The sequence below is a fragment of the Cucumis sativus genome, chromosome 1, assembly GCF_000004075.3.
Source record: "Cucumis sativus cultivar 9930 chromosome 1, Cucumber_9930_V3, whole genome shotgun sequence".
Classification (NCBI taxonomy): Eukaryota; Viridiplantae; Streptophyta; class Magnoliopsida; order Cucurbitales; family Cucurbitaceae; genus Cucumis; species Cucumis sativus.
This window is the reverse complement of record NC_026655.2, coordinates 5,289,817-5,309,983: the sequence shown is the minus strand read 5'-3', so window position 1 is coordinate 5,309,983 and position 20,167 is coordinate 5,289,817. Positions and strand designations below refer to the sequence as shown.

General features: G+C 32.8%; 3 protein-coding genes and 1 non-coding gene across 5 annotated transcripts; 2 read left to right on the top strand and 2 right to left on the bottom strand.

Moving 5' to 3' along the window:
- Window positions 1-240: 240 nt before the first annotated feature.
- LOC101222840 (probable inactive poly [ADP-ribose] polymerase SRO5) lies at window positions 241-3,275 on the top strand. Of its 2 annotated transcripts, none has more exons than XR_969028.2 (5): window positions 241-1,419; window positions 1,525-1,766; window positions 1,871-2,007; window positions 2,120-2,229; window positions 2,743-3,275. XR_969028.2 is itself a non-coding variant. In XM_004152506.3 (5 exons), the coding sequence occupies exons 1-5, from the start codon at window positions 833-835 to the stop codon at window positions 2,845-2,847; spliced, it is 1,167 nt and encodes a 388-aa protein (XP_004152554.1). In that variant the 5' UTR covers window positions 247-832; the 3' UTR covers window positions 2,848-3,275. The 2 variants fall into 2 exon arrangements, 1 of the variants encoding a protein (XP_004152554.1); XM_004152506.3 differs by having other exon boundaries at window positions 247-1,419; window positions 2,134-2,229.
- A 5,096-nt stretch (window positions 3,276-8,371) lies between these two features.
- On the top strand, window positions 8,372-9,887 carry LOC101222998. The gene has a single exon (XM_004152427.3). It carries the CDS (start codon window positions 8,556-8,558, stop codon window positions 9,573-9,575), a length of 1,020 nt encoding a protein of 339 aa, XP_004152475.1. The 5' UTR covers window positions 8,372-8,555; the 3' UTR covers window positions 9,576-9,887.
- Window positions 9,888-16,476: 6,589 nt separating this feature from the next.
- Window positions 16,477-16,556, bottom strand: TRNAL-UAG. The gene has a single exon. It is a non-coding gene; the product is annotated as a tRNA-Leu (tRNA).
- A 49-nt stretch (window positions 16,557-16,605) lies between these two features.
- LOC101222762 (serine/threonine/tyrosine-protein kinase HT1) lies at window positions 16,606-19,506 on the bottom strand. The gene is made up of 3 exons (XM_004152426.3): window positions 18,537-19,506; window positions 17,200-17,655; window positions 16,606-17,060 (listed from the first exon to the last, which is right to left on the bottom strand). The coding sequence occupies exons 1-3, from the start codon at window positions 18,894-18,896 to the stop codon at window positions 16,791-16,793; spliced, it is 1,086 nt and encodes a 361-aa protein (XP_004152474.1). The 5' UTR covers window positions 18,897-19,506; the 3' UTR covers window positions 16,606-16,790.
- Between the last annotated feature and the right edge of the window lie 661 nt (window positions 19,507-20,167).

The following is a 20,167-nucleotide window of genomic DNA, read 5'->3' as shown; positions in this document are numbered from 1 at the left end:
AAAGAATAAGATTATGAATATTTTACTATAAGGAAAAGGAAAGAATAAAAAAGAAATAGAGATGTGTGACAGTGACAGAGAAGGAGGGTAAAAAAGTAATTGAGGTAATGTGATGCTTACGAGGGCAAATATGTAATTGCGCCGCCTCAGAAAAATAGGGGGAAATTAAAAAAAAAAGAAAGAAAAACAGGGGAGGGGTAAGCTAGTGGGATACGGAGTTACCGCCTTCAAGGCACAAGCTTTGAAATAAAAAAATGTAATGGGTTCAACCAAAAACTAATAGCGCACCGCCCATCTTAATCTTTACAAACCGTCCAATTCTTCTTCAAAATTCTTATAACTGACGAATTCCCTCTTCTTCTTCTTCTTCCTCTTCTCCAAGTAACAATACCTTCTTATTCTTCTTCTTCTTCTTCTTCTTATCCTCCCACTTCTTTCTTCTTCTTATTGCATTCGAATTCATCATCCTCTTTTCATACGACGTACCCATTTCCCTTTCTTGATTCTTAAGTTTCTTTCTCTTCACCGACTTCCGATTGGCGGTCATGACTTTCTTTTCTTCTCCCTTACGGTTACTGGGTTGTATTTAGTTTTCCTAATCTTCATTTTCATTCTTCAATTGGGTTTCTGGGTATCTTTGATTTTCTTCTCTTTTTTTTTTTTCTTTTCATTGTTTTAGCCATTGGATTCGTTGTTCTTTGGTTTATGGTTGATTTTGGTTTCTGGGTTGTCTTCTTTTGGATGTCTCTGTTTTAGATATCTGACTTCTTTTTTCTTTGGTTCCGTATTTCTTTTAGTACTCTGTTTTCGTTCTTTGTTGTGTTTCTAATCGATGGAGAACAATCAGGATCAATGTCAGTTACAGTTTCAGCCATTTGGAAACGGGCACCGTTTTGAGAATGGAGTTGAGGTTTTTGTGGGTTCTTCCAAGAATACAGGAAACGATGACTTCTCCGATCGATTTTCCGACGCCGGAGATTCTTCAACTGGTCATGATCATGACTCGGTGGTTTCGGATTCTGAAAGTGGAATTTCAGGGCCGAGTATGGAGCAATTGGAATGGCGGAATGAGGGATTGGTAAAACTTGTAGAAGAAGACAAAATTTACGACCTAATCAAGAGAAGATTCGTATCTGGTTTGGGATTACTTGGTCCGCAAACTACGGTCTCGGCCGTTTACAAGAATAGTCATTCGACTCATATTGGGCAAGCCCGTTTACACACGTTTCAGATTTACTCCAAAGCAGTTGAGAAGAAAAATGGCGGTAATGCCAATGTCAAGTACGCTTGGTTGGGGGCTTCTAAAGATCAAATCAATAGCATTCTCGGCTATGGTTTTTCCCATTGCAACAAACCTGAGAGTTCGCAGTGTCTTGGCTCTGGCATTTATCTTTCCCCTGATAATCATCCTCTTGAAAGGTTAGCCACAATCATGTTCTTCTAATTTGCCCCTTTTGAGTTTATCTTCTGATTGTGAATTTTAAGACCCATTTGATTGATGAATTGTTTGTTCATATTCTTCAGCCTGGAAGATGCTGTTGTAGATGCAGATGGTTTAAGGCACCTATTGCTCTGCCGTGTTGTATTGGGTAAATCGGAGCTTATTCATCCTGGTTCTAGACAGAATCATCCAAGTTGTGAAGCTTTTGATTCGGGTGCTGACAATCTCTTTGCACCAAAGAAATACATAGTTTGGAGTACACACATGAACACCCACATCTTGCCTGAGTATCTTATCAGTTTTAGAACTCCCCCTCGCTTGAAAGGTCAGTAATCATCACAAATGGAACTTGATTTTTGATAATTGGAGTATCATTAAATGGATTGTTTGATTCTAATATTCATAACGTTTTCAATTAATTATATTTAGGAACTTTGAAGGCTAGACAGCCTTTCAGAATGCCAACCTCCCCTTGGATGCCATTTCCATCTCTGATTTCTGTTCTCTCTAAGTATCTACCTGCTCCTGAAATTGCTATGATCACCAAGTATCACAAAGACCACAGGGTATGTAAATTTCGATCACTTATGTTTGTTGTGCATGTAGGCAGTTTTTGTGGCTTTTTTTTTCCATTTTGGAAATAACTTTTTACGTCTATGGTGATCTCATTTTGTTCAGCTTTTGAATTCTAGGATCATAAGATTTCAAGGCATGAGTTGATTAAGCGAGTGAGGCTGATAGCAGGGGACAAGTTGTTGATACATGTAATCAAATCATTCAGGACACAGGTATTCAATTCCCTATCTTTTTCTTTCCTTATTCTTTTGCTTTGGAATTTGTTTATATGCTCATGGAATATGAAAAGAAGGGTGGGATTTAGTTCTGTGCCAATGTAGAATGATTGTTAGCTTTGGCATCAACTATAGAGTTGTGTCCTTTTGATTTGGTATGATATTGTTCACTCAAATAAAGAGAGAGTAAAATATTATTTGTATTGTATTGCAAATATTTTGTTCACTTTCATATCATAATAGCAAGAGGCTGGCCTAGAACTTTTCCATGCTTACCTGCTAAGCTATGTAGAATCTCTACTTTTGCTTATAGAAAGTCTTCACCAATCACTTCTCCTTAGAATATATATATTTGATAATTCCTTACTTTTTGGCCCATAAAGTTCTTCCTCGATATTACTTCCTTTTGTAACTGTGAGTTTTCAATTAGAAGCCAAAGTTATTTGTAGATTCTATGATTCATTGAAGAAGGCATTAAGCTAATGACTTGGCCATTTTTTATTTGTTTAGGAAAGTAATGTGGATGTTGGATTTGAAGGAAAGGGAAGTAGAAGTGGAGCAAGAAATGGACAGAAAGCAGCAGGGAATGTAGAGTCACCAATTTTGTTAGAGTAGTTGGATTGGGAGAAGTTTGCAGTTTCTGTTCTGTTCTGTTACGAACGACGAAAGATTGGAGCACAAGCAAACAAAGAAGGGATTCAAGGAACGAGTTTGAAACGAAACCAGTGGCTAGAACTAACATTTTTATCCTCTTCACCATACTGTACAGCAAACGTTTGTTTTGTGATTGGAAGAATATTAGCATTACCAGCAAAATGTTGTTGTTATTGCTTTTACTTTAGAAAATAAGAAAATGTGTTTGTGCTTTAAGAAAACTCTATCTTTTGTAGATTCATGAGGATTCTCTCTTTTCCTCCTGAATTATAAAGATAACATGGACCTCAGCCTAAAATGATGTTTATCATGTAATATGTGGAGTTGTTTGGGTTCATAATATGTAACTATTAGTGGTTAAAAAGATGAAAACGGAACTACTTATGTTTGGTTTGTTTTTTAAGTATACAAGGGAATGGAGTACACAAATTTTTGGGCTTAGAGAGAGTTTGATTTGGTATTTGGGAAGAGATAAAAGATCTTTGAATATCTTAAAACGATTTTACATTAAATAGTTAAGATTTTTTAAGAGCTTAAAAATTCATCCAATCTCTATTGTCTTAGATTTTAACTTATAAAGAACAGAAACTAAAAGTAAAAGAGAAGACTAGTCGTAATCACTCTTTGTTCGTGAAGATCCATCTGAATATGTTCCGGGACTTATAAAGAAGAGAGTAAAACAATTATTCCAAGGTTTAAACAGTTTGCATGGAATCATATGTGTATGTGAACTTTGCCATCTTTTAAAATAAGATTGTGACGTCTTAATTTTCTTCATCTATATAATTTGTTAACTTGTTTTCTAAGGTTCACACCAAATATCATTTTCAATATTCTTTTTGGCAAACTTTTCATGCTACATTGTAACTTATTCTTTTCTAACCATAGATTCACGTTGGTTTTGGAACTCTTTCGCTTCTATAGTTTAGATTTTTGTCCTTTATAGTTCAACCAATCAAAATCATAAACCATGTTAGATAATAGCTCGAAAATTTCAAATTTTGAATAATTGTTATTGGTATTTATATTTACTAAGTTGGTTTTGATATTGTCAAATTTATTAATTTCTTGAAGTTTTGGTTTTATTTTTCAATATAACAAAGGTTGAATTGATCATTGTGCCATATTTGGTTGATTTCATTATTTCAAAATGGCTATAATGATTAATGAAATAAGTAAGTTGACTTTGTAATTGTTGCCTTTATTTATAATTCTATATAAACTATTAAGTACTTGTTCACAAAGGCCCACACAATATATCTCATTTTCAAATTTTATTTGAAATACTTTCTCAACTCAATTTATAACTTTAGTTTCTTACAACAACATTTCTTAAAGTGAATTCGTATTTTGTTGATTTAGTCTTTATATTATGAAGTTTGTCCAATTTTAATTTTTACCCTTCAAAATGTTTAATATTTTTAATAAATTTTGAATTTAGTCCGTTCGTTTATTTTATTTGTTGTATTTTTTCACTTCCTCCTTCTACTAGCATTTTGATTATAAATTTAGCAAACACATAAGGATCATCTATTGTATTTAACTAATTATTTTGATAAGCAAAACCTAACTTCAATGGATTAGATTTAAAAGATTTATTAGAAGTGCATAGATCACATCTAAAAATATAAAGTATGAAAATTTGTATATATATTATAGTGTTGGGATACACTCACACATGCCATTGTCTCTTTCTCAATGCTCTCTCTCTCTCTCTTCTCATTTCTTTCTTAAACCCCACCATTTCCATTTCCATTTCCTCTCTCAAATTTTTTTTTTTTAATTTCTTTTCCAGAAAAATCTCACTCTACTTTTTCTTCTTCTTCTTTCTAGTACATGATTAAAATGAATAAATAAAGTTAGATTTTGAAATTTATCCATATGGTTTTGTCTTAAGTTTGTCCATGGGTTTCTCAAGTATTTCGAATTCATTCCAATTTCAATAAATACATTCTTGTAGGAATTAATATAATTATATTGCTAAAATTAATTTTTTTAAAAAAATCAATAAAAACTAGCCAATAACACAATCCTCACCAACAAATTAAAGGTGCAGGATAATAGTCTTGGATACTATAAGAAACCCCACCCCAGAGAAGAAGAGGAAGGCACAAAACAACACCCATCTAATTACCATGCATCACAACCGACCTAGCTGAGCGATGAGCCAACTTGTTCACAAAATGTAGATCGACACCACTCAAAGGAATGAATAGGAGCCGACATGGACTAAAACTTCTAACGTTCTCAACAAAACAAGCTAAATCAGACAGATTTAGACTCTTAAGGGATTACACACATTAATGACTTCAAAACAGTCAGACTCAACAAAAAGCTAGGGAGGAGAGTCAGTGAAAAAGCAAATCAATGAAATCTTTCAAGTTTCTCGCAATAGTGTGGACTAGCTTCAAGAATCTTTATTAATCAACAAAGTTACACATTTTCACAACCAACAAGAACGAGAGACGACCCTGATCAGGTATCCGAGTTAAACTTTCAGCACCCACGATAGGAGGTGGGGTCCTGGACTCATGACTGACCTAATTATGTTAAACCTGAACCATATAAAAGTTTTGTTACAAATTAAGAAAGAACAGTGATGGGCAAGTGGGCAGGGAATTAATGAAATGACAAGTGAAAAAGATCCAATATATGCAATACCAAAGTTTTGTGGCCCAATACAAAGCTTCAAAGGAAACCAACAAATTAAACATAATCAATTCTGAACCATTGATTTTTGTATTGAGGTTAGGATCAAAGTTTTACATTGATTTTCTGATTGATATGAGATCTTTAACAGTGAAATGAGCGTTTACGCGTAAGATGAACCATTCCATTAATTTCTTCTTCATATTTTCTAATAATATGTTAAAATTATATGAAAAATTGCACTAATGCTAGTTGGAATTGTTTGGTGTACTTACTTATACCAACAAATTATATTACAAAAATCGTTCAAATAATTAATCAAGTTGATTAGACAGAGAAGAAAATAAAAGTTCAATTTTGGCCTCTTTGATAATATATATGTCATTCAATTTAGGTTTTAATATACAAGCTGAGCAAGACCTTATGACATAATATATATATATTAATTACTTGTGTCTGAATGTCTAATCATTATGAATGAGACTTTAGTAAAGGAAGAAAAACCCATAAATAATCTTAATGAGCATTAGATTCAAAGTGATGGATATAGAAAGTAGTATTTGTAATTATAATTTTGGAGAAGATTTCAAATTGTAAAGACTTCGATTCAACGTCAACCAGCAATATTAGGCTAAAATATCATTATGATCTCTCTTAATTTTAGAGTTTTAAAACAAAATCTGAGTTAATTTTAGGGTAAAATGTAGGATGGAAGTGAATGAGAGAAGAAATGATGAATGATGAGTAATTAAGTTTGGTTTATGAAAATAATGAGAAAGGTATATTTAATTATAGTTACTTATTTACTTGTAGTAGTAATGATAATCCATTGAAAAAACTTGTGAATAAAGATTTGATCAAAATTTCTTTCTTTCATCCTATTCTTATTTTATAAAATAAAAAAGATTAGATTGATAAAGTGAGAATTAAAGAGCGTGACAACAACTCAACCTCGAGATAATTTTTTTAAACAAATATTTATAAAGTTGGTACATTAAAATAAATATATATATTCCTCAAATCATTACCATAAAAAAAAATACTCCAAAAAATTGTCCCTTCTATTGTGTAATTTGTTACAATATATATAAATATATGCTTTCTTCCCTTTTGTTTGTTTCTTTGTTTTAAAGCCACCGACATTGATTCTTTGATTCTTTATTCTCTTTTTTTTTTCTTCAACTTCTTAATTATTTTCTCTCTTTATCTATTTAATTCACCTAACAAACAAAGTTTACTAAAAATGAAGAAATATTTTAAATGTAAAAAATTAACCAAAGTATTTACAAAATATCACATACCATGCATCATGATAGATAAAAGTGTTCATAGCAATAGCAAGGGAAAGGGAAAGGGAGGAGAATAGTAAGGGAAGAATAAATGTGTGAAGTCATATTTGGGAAAACGACGTAGTAGCGGAGGTGATACAGTTACACATACAACTACGCGTGGAATGTAGATACGTTATGTATCTTTACAGGTGTCAGTATGTGAATGGAGGAGAGTGATGTATTAGCTCATCTTCCATCTCATCTTTACTTTAATCCCAACTTGCTCTCTTTCACGTCCCCCACACGGACCTCTCCTCCTTTTCCATTTTCAACACCCAAAACCCTTTCCTTCATTTCTTTTTCAAATTTTACCATATAAAACAATCAATTAATTTCTACCTCTATTTATACATTTTCTTCTTAATTACATTCTCCTTATAAATCTTTTAATTATATATATTGTTTTTAATTCTAACTTAACAAATATTTCAAAGGGTGAAGAATTCAAACAAAAATAGACGATGACAATATGTATACTTCATGTGTTGTCGTTTATATACGTAACCATAATCTAACTCTTATGTTTATGTATTTAACGACAAAATATATAAAAACAACTTATAATTTCACGAATAAGATGGTTAATAACAATAATTACATTCGTCCTTTAAACATTTATATAATTGTTATACTATAAATAATCACAATTAATGTAAAAGAAGGAATATTTAATTAATTTAGTGCAGTTAAATAATTAAGTCAATACATCATTGTAGAAAATTTAATGAACTTTTCTTGCTTTTGCGTTTATTTTTATTCCATTACATAAGCAAATAAAGTAATTATATAATTTTTTTAATATATAAAAGAGTGTTTTTGTATTTTAATTATTTATTAAACAAAAAATAATGAATGAATTAATTACATATTTGTTTTTGGAGTAAATAATTGATTCCTAAACCCTAATAAGTATAGAGCGTACTAAATATGTAACAACACGTAGGCACTCTATGTGTCCGCCACATGTAATTGTGGCACGTGTTACGTGTATGGGAGGCAAAGAACTTAAAAAGGCATTATTATTTTATTTTAGATATTTGAATATATAATCAATAAAGTTTTCTATTTTTCTTCCCTTTTTAAATAATTAATTTCAGCAATAATATATCCAATTTATACCTTCATATATATATATATATTAGAGTCATTAAACTCTAAAATTGGACTAATATCAATTTCTATCCTTTGTAATTAAAAAAATACAAAATAGGGGATTACAATAATGGTTGTTTGGAGATATAAACTAATAATTATGACTAAAACTCTTGTAAGGAAATTGTAAGTAAGTAAGTATGTACACTTTTTTTTCTTGTTTAAGTTTTGAAACCTATGTGGTAAACACGTACCCATATTTTAAAGTTTTTTTCTTAAATTACAAATGATTATTATTGTTTTTATAAATATAAGAGAATAGAGAAATGTGGAACGCTCCGTTTTAGTGGCGCGTAATTGTCAAAAGAAAAGAAAAAAGTGAAAAATATTATTAGAGAAAGAAAAGGAAAAATTAAAATTCCGAAAAAGGACTTCCCATTATAACATTCTCAACAAACGTCGCCCATTACATTTTCGTCATTTTCATTTTCTCTCTTCTTCTTCTTCTTCTTCTTCATCCTCTCTGTAGGAGAAAACAATGGAACTTACAGCTTCACAAAATTAGTGGAAATTCTGAAGGATCTCTCACTCACTACAATGATGCAAAGCGGTGAAGGTTCCTTACTTTTTTCTCTCTCTCCCAGCTTCAGCAGCTACTCTTCCGGCAGATTTGCAGAAATCGCCGCCCGTGTCGTCGAGGAATTCCGTAAAGAATCCGATACCGATCCCGATATTTTCAACTGGGAACCTGATTCTGCTTCTTCTCTTCATTATGGACCCGAACCCGATGAATTCGACCAACTACCTCAAATCCTACACGGCGGTAATGCTGAAACAGAGACTTCAGATGAAATTGCAGACGATGAGTTCGAATTCGCGGTCGTTCCGAGGGAGCCGGAAGAGGTAACTATTTCAGCTGAGGATATCTTCTACAACGGTCAAATTAGACCGATTTATCCTGTTTTCAACACGAATCTGCTGTTGAGCGATTCGATTGTAGATAAGAACAATAGCGGCGGCAACGTCGACGACGGTGAGCACGACGATGAAAACTTGAAGAAATCCAAGCCGAAGAGAGTACATCGACCGTCTCTTGGAAAACTAATGAGCGAAGAGCGTGAGACGAATTCGTGTTCTTCGTCTGAGACGGAAGAGCTAGACGGAGTTCTTCCTGGAACGTACTGCGTTTGGACGCCCAAGGAATCGCTCGAGCGATGCAAAAAGAGCAATTCTATGGGATCATCGAAGAGATGGAAACTCCGAGACCTTCTATACAGAAGCAGCAGCGACGGAAAGGAAACCTTCGTGTTTTTATCATCGAGCAAAAGGGTCGAGAAATTCGCTGAAATTTCAAAGGAAAAAAGTAGCAGCGGTACAGGAGATGAAAAATCCACCGGAAAAGTAAAATCCAGCAGAGTGGCGGCAGCCGCGGCGGCCGCGGCTGCAACAGCGACAGGTAGCAATGTGAGTCCAACGGCGGCAGTAGAAGGAGAAGAAGAAGCAAAGAATTCGTGTAAGGAAGGGGAAAGGAAGATGCAAAGGATTCCGTGCAGACAAGAAATGGGGGATTTATTCAACAATGTCAATGGTATGAACAAAAACTCACATCAATTCTGAACATAATCAGTGTTTGAAATAAAAGAATTGATTTGGAAGAAGAAGATTGAAAAAAGAAAAGAAAAAAAAGTAATTAATTAATTAATTAAAATTAATGAGTTTTTTTTCTCTTTCTTTTTCTCTTTTTCTTAGGGCTGTTTGTTTGTAAGGGAAGAAAATCAATGTTTAATTTGGAATAATTAAATTGTTAAAGAATGACAAATCTTCTACCAAAATGAAATTAGCAAATAGTATGTGTGAATTGATGGGAATGAGTTGTAATATTATTGTACATTTATTTTCATAATATATTATATATATATAATTTATGAATATGAAATATTTAATTTTGACCTTTGTTTAAGGGTCAAAAGCTTGAGAAGGTGTGACAAAAAAACATAATATATATATATACAACAAAATATTGGCAGTATCTAATGAAAAACGAAGTTTTTAGCCTTGTTGTGTTTTTCTTTTATTTTGTATATTCTTTGGAAATATTTGTAAATTATTCCAAACCCCAATTTAAAAATGGAAGCTTATGGCCATGGGGTTTCCTTCAAAGAAACCAAGGTATCATAAATTACTTTACTTTCTTAATATTATTATTTGAAATTTAGGTTTTTGATAAATAGAAAAAAAAAAAAGAAGAAAGGCAAAATTGGTGCATCACATGAAAGCAGCACTGAGAAAATGACATATAGGTCCAGCATTATTTCCTTCAACTTTTTTTTTTATATATAAAAAAAAAGAAGATGAAGAATTTTCTTCAACTTTATATATAGAGAGAGAGATATAGATATTAATTTAAATTTAGATTCTTTATCTTGTTGGTTAACCAAACACCCACCCACTTTGGGGGGGTCATATTTTTGTAGTTTGCTTTATTACAAGAGCATAATCTTCTTTCTTCTCTACCTTTCTTCCTCTTTAATTATGTTTTCTCCTTTCAACTAAACTTCTTTTTTAAGTTTTATTGAATTAACCTTCAGCTTAAGTTAATAATGTTGGATGTCTTCAATTATGTGTTCATGTAAGTTAGTAGATAATTTTTTGTATACCCAATTACTATTGAATTTGGGTTTATTGTTGGTTAATTTTTTGAGTTATGAGGGAGTTTTATTTTATTTTATATTAATTTGAGGGTATCAATTTAGAAACTCGTTTAAATTGAGATTAAAATTCATACATACATAAAAAAAATTAATGTTGGACGTGTAACTTTTTTGTCTTTATATTCTTTATATATGTATGCTTTGTTTTTATTCTTTTGATAGCCTTTGTTCGAGTTTTTTTATTTTATGATTTTTTTTTTTTTTAAAAAAAAAGCAGATATGTGTCTAATAATATTCTTTAATAATGTTCGAAAAGTTGTATAAATTAGGAAGTAGAACAATTAAGGTTTATTATATATAGATTTGATTTAACGTTTAAATTATGGAGTAATATAGAGTTTTTAATTTAAAATAATAATAAAGGGCTTGTATAAGGTTAATATTGTTAGGTCTATACATAGCTAAATTATATTGACTTTTAAATATTAAGGGTTTCCAAAATTTATCTTCAAGAAGGAGCTTTGGCAACTTAGGCTATTTGGAAAAGAAATTAACCCACTGTTTGATTTTATTATTATGGTCAATTGCATCTTGGAAAAGATGTGCATTCTTAATGTATACCAAAATTATTTTGAATCTGAAACAAAGAAATTGAATAGTATAGATTGATGTTAATTGGGTAGAATTGAGCTATTTATTTACCATTTAAAGTATTTTCTAAATTAAAAATGTGTTTGATGACTATATTTATTAGGTCAAAGAAAAATGAGGATATTTTATGTTTTAATTATTGGTTGAATTATCCAAATGTTGGTTGATGTCAAAGACATTTCAACTCCTCTGTTGGAAGAAAAAAAGAGACTTAAAATTCATGGCTAATTTTCTTCCTCTTTAAAAATAGGTTAAAAACTTTGTATCCATTCAGTTTCTGTCTTGAAAAAATATTTATTCTTCTTAAAAATTAAATTATTACTAGTTAGAAGTTACTTGTACAAACTTTGTGTAAATTATTAGCCTAAGCTACTAGGCAAATAGAGATCTTAAAAGAAAGAAAGAAAGAAAGAAAGCAAATAATGTTAAAAGAACTTTTAAACATCTCTCTCGAAACTCACAAGCTAAAGTGCATCTTTTGAAAATTTAGCTATAAAAAGGGAAGCATAAGGCTAACTACTTATGAAAACTAATTACCAAAAGCATAATTTTTCACCCCAAAGAAAGAAAGAAACTTTCAATTTTGATTGATATGACATCATGTATAGTATACAACCCCTAAATTTGTCCATAAAAACAAAAAATAATACACTCAATTAGGTTAACTTTCATCTTCAAAACAAACAAAAATCAACTCAACCAAATTGACACTCCCAACTCTTCTTCTTGTACTTATTTTCAATCGCTTTCATCAAAACCCTTAATCTCCTTTTAACTACCATTTCCTTTATTGGGACGTGTCATCTTTTTTTTAATAGAAATTTACAAAAAGACATAAACATAATTAAAATAATTGGATTTGATTACTTTTTATGTAACATAAGGATATTTTATCCACTTTGCTTAAGTATTTGCCTGTAAAGATACCTATCCCATCTAAGTCCTATTCTATTCTATTCTTGAGTAAAGGTGTAGTAATATCATGAGCACTTCATGAATATCTATAATAGTAATAATATTTCCATTAAAAAAAAAAAATCTAATCTAATTCTTGCGGTAGAATTCGTATTAATAAATGTAGTGTAATTAATTATAAATTTAAAAATCATAAGCACTATGTTGACATGAACTATTGAACATAGTTCAATAATGAAAACAACTCTAAGGCTTATAAAAGCTGTAAGTTTAAATCTACAAAAAGAAGGGGGGGGAAGAAAGTAATTGCAATTATGTTCTTATCGTCAAGATTAAAAAGGGTAATCACAATGATGAGTGAAGACAAAGACAATAATCCAATGGCAAAAGCTAATCCATTCCTTGGAAAATGGGATGTTAAAAGAAAACGACACTCCCTTGAAAATTCCAAAACGGTGGGCTTTCAATGCAAAAATATTCTTATTAGTTATCCCTACTCATATATATGAGTAATTTTTATTTAGGATTGTTAGATGTATAGTAAGATTTTTTTTAAAGGGTAACTATTGAAAAATTTATAAGTCATATATAATTTATTATTAATAGACTCCCACTAAACGTTGGTAAAGTGTTATTGCTATATCTTATGCAAAACGGACTGCCTTTAAGCTTTAAAAATAAGGCTGCCGCCGGATGCCAATGTGGTGGAGCGGTCGTCGTCCGCTACAAAGTAAGAAACAGGACAGTCTTGGTGGTGAAGGAAGAAGTCTGATTTTATCCCAAGTAGAATAGAAACTTTTTAATTGAAAATTATGGACAGGTTGTTCACACGAGATTTCGAAGAAATGTATTTCGTGGAATTGAAATTTGTATATTGATGAATATTGTGAATACAATCTCTACTATTTACTCATTTGATGCTTTCTCTCGAATACAAGTTAAAAACTTAGAATTTCTTGATTTTCGGTCTTTAGGATGTTGTAGTTGCAAGTTTATTTGAGCTTCAGTCTTCTGGAATTCAAGGAAAGATGATGATCTCGAAGTTGATAAGAACTTGCACGTCTTGAGAGCTTTATAGAAGTCTTCAAAACTTCAGAGCTTCAATTCTTTCTTCAACGAGAGACCTTCTCAAATGAATGACAAATGTCTCTATTTATAGAGAAATTATTGTGGGCTTTAGGTGGACTTTGCCCCATTTGCTTGTTGGGCTTAGACTTTGACCAATTTGCCTGCTGCGCTTAGGCTTGGACCCATTTGCCTTATTGGATTTGAGTCCATTTGCTTTATTGGACTTGGGTTCATCTGCTTGTTGAGCTTGAACTTGACTAATCTGTTTATTGGACTTGAATTAGGTTGGATTGAGTAAACTTAATTATCAAAATCCAATAAAATATAATTATCAAATATTTATTGTGATGATGTGACAGAATTTAATTGGCCAAAATTTCTTGCTCAACACAGGCGATTACCATCTATTTTTTTTAAAAAAAAAATCTCTACTTTTATAATTTAAAATTAAGAGATTTTGAATATTTCTAATTTTTATTTTTGAAGGTATGTTCTCCCAAATTTGAAAGTAGTAATATGGTCGACTGGATTTTGGTGTCGCCACTTAAATTTTATATTTAAATAGACCAACAATTTAAAATAAAATGTCAAATATGTTACAAATTCTTTGAGACACCTAAAAGTTAAAAAACGTATTAATTAATACACACAAACAACACTAATATCCTTAACAATAACTGTGTTTTAGCCTACAGATTCCAACAAGTTGCCAACCCAAGCATAACTTGAATCAATTACAAGGTTTGAAGTTGAATTCTGTTAATACGATATTAATCAAGGTATGTTTGAAAGGATGGAATGAGATTTTAATGAGCTTTAATTCCAAATCCATGTTTGGATTGAGCACTTTGAGGGTAGTTTGTAATAACTATCTCATTCTCTTTTCGTAGTTTTCAATTCAACTCTCTTTACGATCTTATTTTATTCTCTTTGATTCTCCACTTGTTCCAACGTCTTTCAAGTTCTTAGCACTCCTAATTACATTCTAGTCTCTCAAACAACTGAACTTCTAACTTAACCACTAACGGAGGAGTGGTCAATCTTTAACCACTCAAGTTAGGACCTAATCTTCAGTAAATTCCTTGAAATGAATGAATGTCTGTGTAGAAAGATTGAAAGTGAAAAAAGGTTACTTAAAAACCGACATATTTGTTCATGACAACTTCCAACAATGGTAGTAGTAGACAGTAGAGCAAATCCTTTTGTCGTTTGGTTAGCGTCAATCATGTAGAGAGAGGGACGCAGTTGTTTAGGGAATAATGAAGTTTCTTTTCAAAGTGTATGCTCCAATATCTGTATTCTTTAATAGAAGTTGAAGGATTTTTCTGTCATTTTGCTACTCTACATTTTTCTTTTTTTATAAAATAAATAACCAACTCACCCATGTGCATGTGCATAAGCAACCCCTTCCCCAAACTGTTACTTTAATTTCTACATTTCCACACTCCTATCTCAACTGGCCACTAAAGGGAAAAAATTCATATTTGGCTTATTTAGAATAAGACCAAGACCCCAGAGTATTTATAATGTCAAATAACTGTGTGAGGAAAATGTAGTTGTCCCATGTTGGTTAGAATGCATATTAGCAAACATGTCAATTAACAAACTGACACTTCGTTACCTAAAAATAGATCAACGTACAGACACCCATTACCTAAAAATAGATGAGCAGCTCTGAGATCTATAGAGTATATTGTGAATAGTGATTCTGATACTTACAGTGCTATAGAAGTATACTTACAGTATTCGGAATTGATTTGAAGCATCTCCACTGTTGCGCTATGACATGACGAAGATCTTGTCCAGCTGAAATCCTTCGTCACTTTTCCACACAATCCCATTTTACTCAAAAGCCAGTGTAGAAGTTTCAATTCCAACGAACCTGCATAATGCAAGGATATTGAATCTGGAGAGCTAAGAGGAAATTAGCTAAGCTTCAGGTATTTATCTCCCAATGGTGCAGAAGATAACGAGAGAAAACATATTCCTTCCAGAAAATCTTCTTACAATGCATCATAGAAGGATAGATTAATGTTTTTCTTTTTTTAAAATCTCTACATAGCAGAGGATTTTAGCATTCATGAATTATGTAGTTGTCAGGAAAAATATAAAAGAAAGAAACGAAAGTAGTTTGGAGTTCAATCAAAATAACTGCAATACCTTCCGGACCCAACAAGACACTTATCAGAGTCTTCATTTCCGGTAGTTGCATATGTAATAAACCAACAATTTCCTAAACAATGTCCTACAACTATAAGTACATCACACCACTTCAATATACCCGACGATGAAACAACCAAGATGGGTGCACAAGCCTGTAATGTTTGTATTGAAGCTTGCAGCTGATTATTTGAAGGTGACTTCACCCGTCCATCTGTTCATTGTAAAGCTACTTGATGAAGTAATTCAAAAAGTTCATGGCAAAACAAAAGCCTGAAGGTCTGTAACTTCAAAATGGCAAAACAAAGATAAATTATGAACTTAAAAAGCAATAAAATACCAATTCATTACATACATAACGGCACAAATTTCCCTATCTTCCAGAAAGCTCCCACATGAAACAAATGAGTAGCTTATGCCAAAGTCTGAAATACCTAATTCCAAAGCTTATACATAATTAGCTATCAAAATCCCAATCAGAGTCCAACAATCCACTAACAAGATTCGAACAGAATATTATTAATCTCGTCTGATACTTAAAAATGAAGAAGGTAACTACAGGAACGATCCTGGAAGTTGAACAGCGATTAGATAATCTTTTCAAGATCCTTTGGACCGACATTAAAGGAGAATCCTAGTCATGAAAAGCATAAACGATAAATCAATTCAATAACTAGAAGAAATTCACAGTTTCATTATCGATAGCAACAATTCAACTCACACAAAACATTGACATTGCCCTAAAAAATTCTCCACTAATCACAAAGAACAGTCAAAATCAGATGCTTCAAGAAAAAGAAAATCAATCTTGCAAAAGCTGAAAGAGATATTTCAACCTAAATTCTGTAACTTCTCTGCCGCCATCGCAGGAGTTGCTGATCGAGATGCCATAACAACGATGATCGTGAAATTGTTCATCATTTCGAAGCGGATTAGTTTCTCAATTTAAACGGTGAGTACATATCCAAGAGTTGAATTCCCCGCCAAATCTTAATGGGCCCTGCATGAAGATATTGGGCCGGGCTTCATTAATTTGAAGGCCCATTAAAAATAATAGAATATAAAACATAATATGACAGCTGTGGGATTTGAACCCACGCCCTTTCGGACCAGAGCCTAAATCTGGCGCCTTAGACCACTCGGCCAAACTGTCTGTTTGATTGAATTTGAATTAATAAAGTATATAACATCAAATATTTCCATATAATAATGAAGCCTTGGAATTTGAAGAACAAAAGAAGTAGTAATGCACATGGAATCTATTTACAATTTGCACCATCAAAATAAAATAGTTGTTCCACATCTAAAAGAAAAGGGGGGCACAAAAATTCACAACCTTCATTTTAATAATAATACCCTAAGGCTATATTTGGCAATTATACAGAATTCAAGAGGATGAAGAATTCCTAGGCTTCAAGGAAGCAGATGATTGTTTGGTAATACATTTTGGTAAGCATTTCCAAGCAATGTATCTGCTAGATGAGGGGACATAATGACAAAAAAATTCTGGATCTTCATTGTAAGACTCCACATAAGTTTCCAAAATTGAAACGATCTCGTCAAAATGCGGTCGCTTGTCGGGTTTTTTCGACCAGCATCTCTTAATCAGATGACGAAATGCCTGCGGGCACGCAGAAGGCAGAGGTGGTCTTGCATTCTGAAGAGCAGAGACATAAGGCAATATGATGAGGTTAAATTAGCACATGAACGAAATGGTTATAACCGAAGCCAAAATTAGCAAATGAGGTGGCTTCAATTGACATTGTTGATCTATATCTAGAGAAATTGAATGTTACCTTCTGGCAGACTGCAAATGCTGCCTGTTCGGGAGTCAAGTTATCAAATGGTGTCAATGCAGTTAAGAGCTCCCACAAGACAATGCCAAAGCTATAGACATCAACTTTCTTAGTGTGGTGTTTTTCTTTGATCATTTCAGGTGCCATCCAGCGGTAAGTTCCGGTGAATCCCTTTGCACTTCCGCATTGAGATTCTAAGCACGAGATACCAAAATCTGCTACCTTAACACACATATCTTCACCAAGTAAGAGATTTTCTGATTTAAGATCTCTGTGAAGTATTCCCTGAGAATGAAGGTACTGCATCCCACGTGAGATGTCGAGAGCTAGTTTCAAAACCAAGTTCAGCGGAACGGAATGTGGCTCTTGTTGATGGAGATATTTTCTTAACGAACCACCTGTCATATACTCCGTGATAATACAAAACACTGGAGGTTTCTTGCAAGCTGCAATGAACTGCAGGATGAAGGAAGACGCTAGCATTTTAGCAGTAAAAAAGATCTCATCAATGATTATAGAGACTAATTCAAAGTTGTTTATACAATAACAGGTTAGAAATGCAGGTCACGTTCAGCAGAGGGAAGATCAAGTTCTAATGAGATTACCAAATTTACAATTCCAAAGTGGGTCAAGTCCTAATACACCACTGCTCATAACCCATTGTAAGAAAGGAACTTGGATCAACTTTCCCATTCTTTATTTTGCAACTATGAAAGATTCTTGTGTTGCCTTCTTTAGCTCCAACATCCAATAGTTCATCTTTTTGGAGATTTCTGTGTTGTCGTGTATAAAGAAGGGAAAAGGAACAAGAAACATTAAGGAAAGGCAACTAAAGCTTCAATCTTATCTAGGAGGGGTGATGGAGAAACAACCCATCTTTTTGCTTGGGCTAAGATTAGAGTTTATGGGGAAAACAACTTTTTTGCATCTCAAAATCAAATCACGTTCGATAAACAGATAGAATCTCCAAAGGAAATCTGACTTATGTAGTAGAGGTTCCCTATGGTAAAAGAAAAGTTTATCTTCATCATTTTCAAGAAATACAGAAGCCATTTTTTTCTCTGCTCTTCCCGTGATAAGATGCTAAAAGAATTGCATGCTGCCATAAAAAGGCACTACATAAATCAGTAGAATTTATGAACTTATCAAAAACCCTTTTAAGGAATGAGGTTACTAATAGGACACAACACAAAGAAGGGGTAAACAACATAAGAAGAATTTAGCACAACACATTACTATTCCCTTTCATGAAAAACATTCAGGTGCTTCAGACAAAAAAATGACACAGACCCACAAAAAAAAAAAAGAAAAAAAAAATAACAAGTAATGAAACATACAGTGATGATATTGGGATGTCTCAATCGAAACAGCAATGCCACCTCTGAAATGAACTGATTCTCAAGAAAATTAGCCAAGTTTTCATCCTCCTCAGGCTGGCTTATCAGCTTAATTGCAACATCCCTTTGCTTATAGACACCTCTGTAAATCCTACTATGCCTTCCAGTAGCAAATTTGAAGCCAATGAACAACTGGGACATGTCAGCACTCCATTCCTCTTCTCCTTCTCCCTTTATCTCAGCTCCTGAAGACACCAAATACTTAGACCACGACACAGCCCGTTGGTACTCTCCAAGTGAAAGCCTCCTCCCAGGCTTCCCATTAATCGAAATTGGCTTAAACCAGTTTAAATTCCTCATGGGGTGTGGCCAAATCTTACGAATATCATCAATCTCATGAATTTCCCTCACTTGAATCCTTCCCACTTCCCAATGTAGACTCTAAATCCACTAAAAATTTTGCTTAAATCAATCGATGCAAGAACGAGATCTATAGCTACAGAAAACAGAACTAACCTCTTGTCTAATGGGTTTCACTGTTTTAGCTACATTTTCCTTTGTTGATACTCATGCAAGAAAGAAAGAAGAAAAAGGCAGACCAATAATGGAAGTCATCCCAACAAAAGAAGGAAAACCCACCTCAGAATCATTCAAATTAAACACACATACACCACAAACTAAGATGAAAAAGAGCAAAGAGTGATGTATTTGAAAGACTAGAATAGAAATATGGAGGTGAAACAGAAAAGAAGAAGATGGGTTTTGTTGTTCATAGAGATTGAGAGAGGGTTTACAGCTAAAAGGGTCGGTTGAGATGTAGTTGTTGTTTCTGGTGGTGCAGTGAAAGCATATGGGGGAAGAGCTGGCGGGTTTCTCTCTGTCTGTGTGTCTATGTAAAAGACTTAAAAGACTTGAAAGACTCGTCTTGTTAAGCCATATTTTGGCTTGTTTCTTTTCTTCTTGGGGGTTGTGGCAAAGCCAAAGTTAATGGAAATACCTTTCTTTTCGTTTATGCCCCTTTACATTCATAACGTGTAAAGATCCTCTTCTTAGGGGACATTATGGGTCCACTCTTGATTATGACCCCTACCCTTTCATTTTCTCCCTCTTTCACCCCTTACCTTCTTCATTTTTTCCATACTGCCCCTCATCTTCACCTCCCCTTTCCTCTCAAATTCCTATCCCTACCCCATATGTACCTACAATTATGAATATAGTACATCCTTTCTTAATTATTGAGTCTATGATTGTAAATATATTAGCCCATATTTTTACCACCCTTCCAAAAATTAAAATAATAAAAATGCCTACTCCATGTGACCTCTGTTGTTTCACTCTTAATTGTTGAATACCTGATTATATAACTATCAAATCATCAAGTTATCCTCCACCGAGAAATCAGAAAGTTTGAATCTCACACTTCACACTTCACACTTCACACTTCACACATTGTTGTATGTCATATAAAAAACTATGTAGAAGCAATTAATAAGAAATTTCAATACAGAGAGTAGTAATAATGATGTGAGGATAGATTTTAGGATGATATAAGGTTAGAAGAGAGGGAAAAACAAAATGGATGAAATTGGAAAAAGATTAGATAATAATAAAGAAATGCATATATTAGAAAT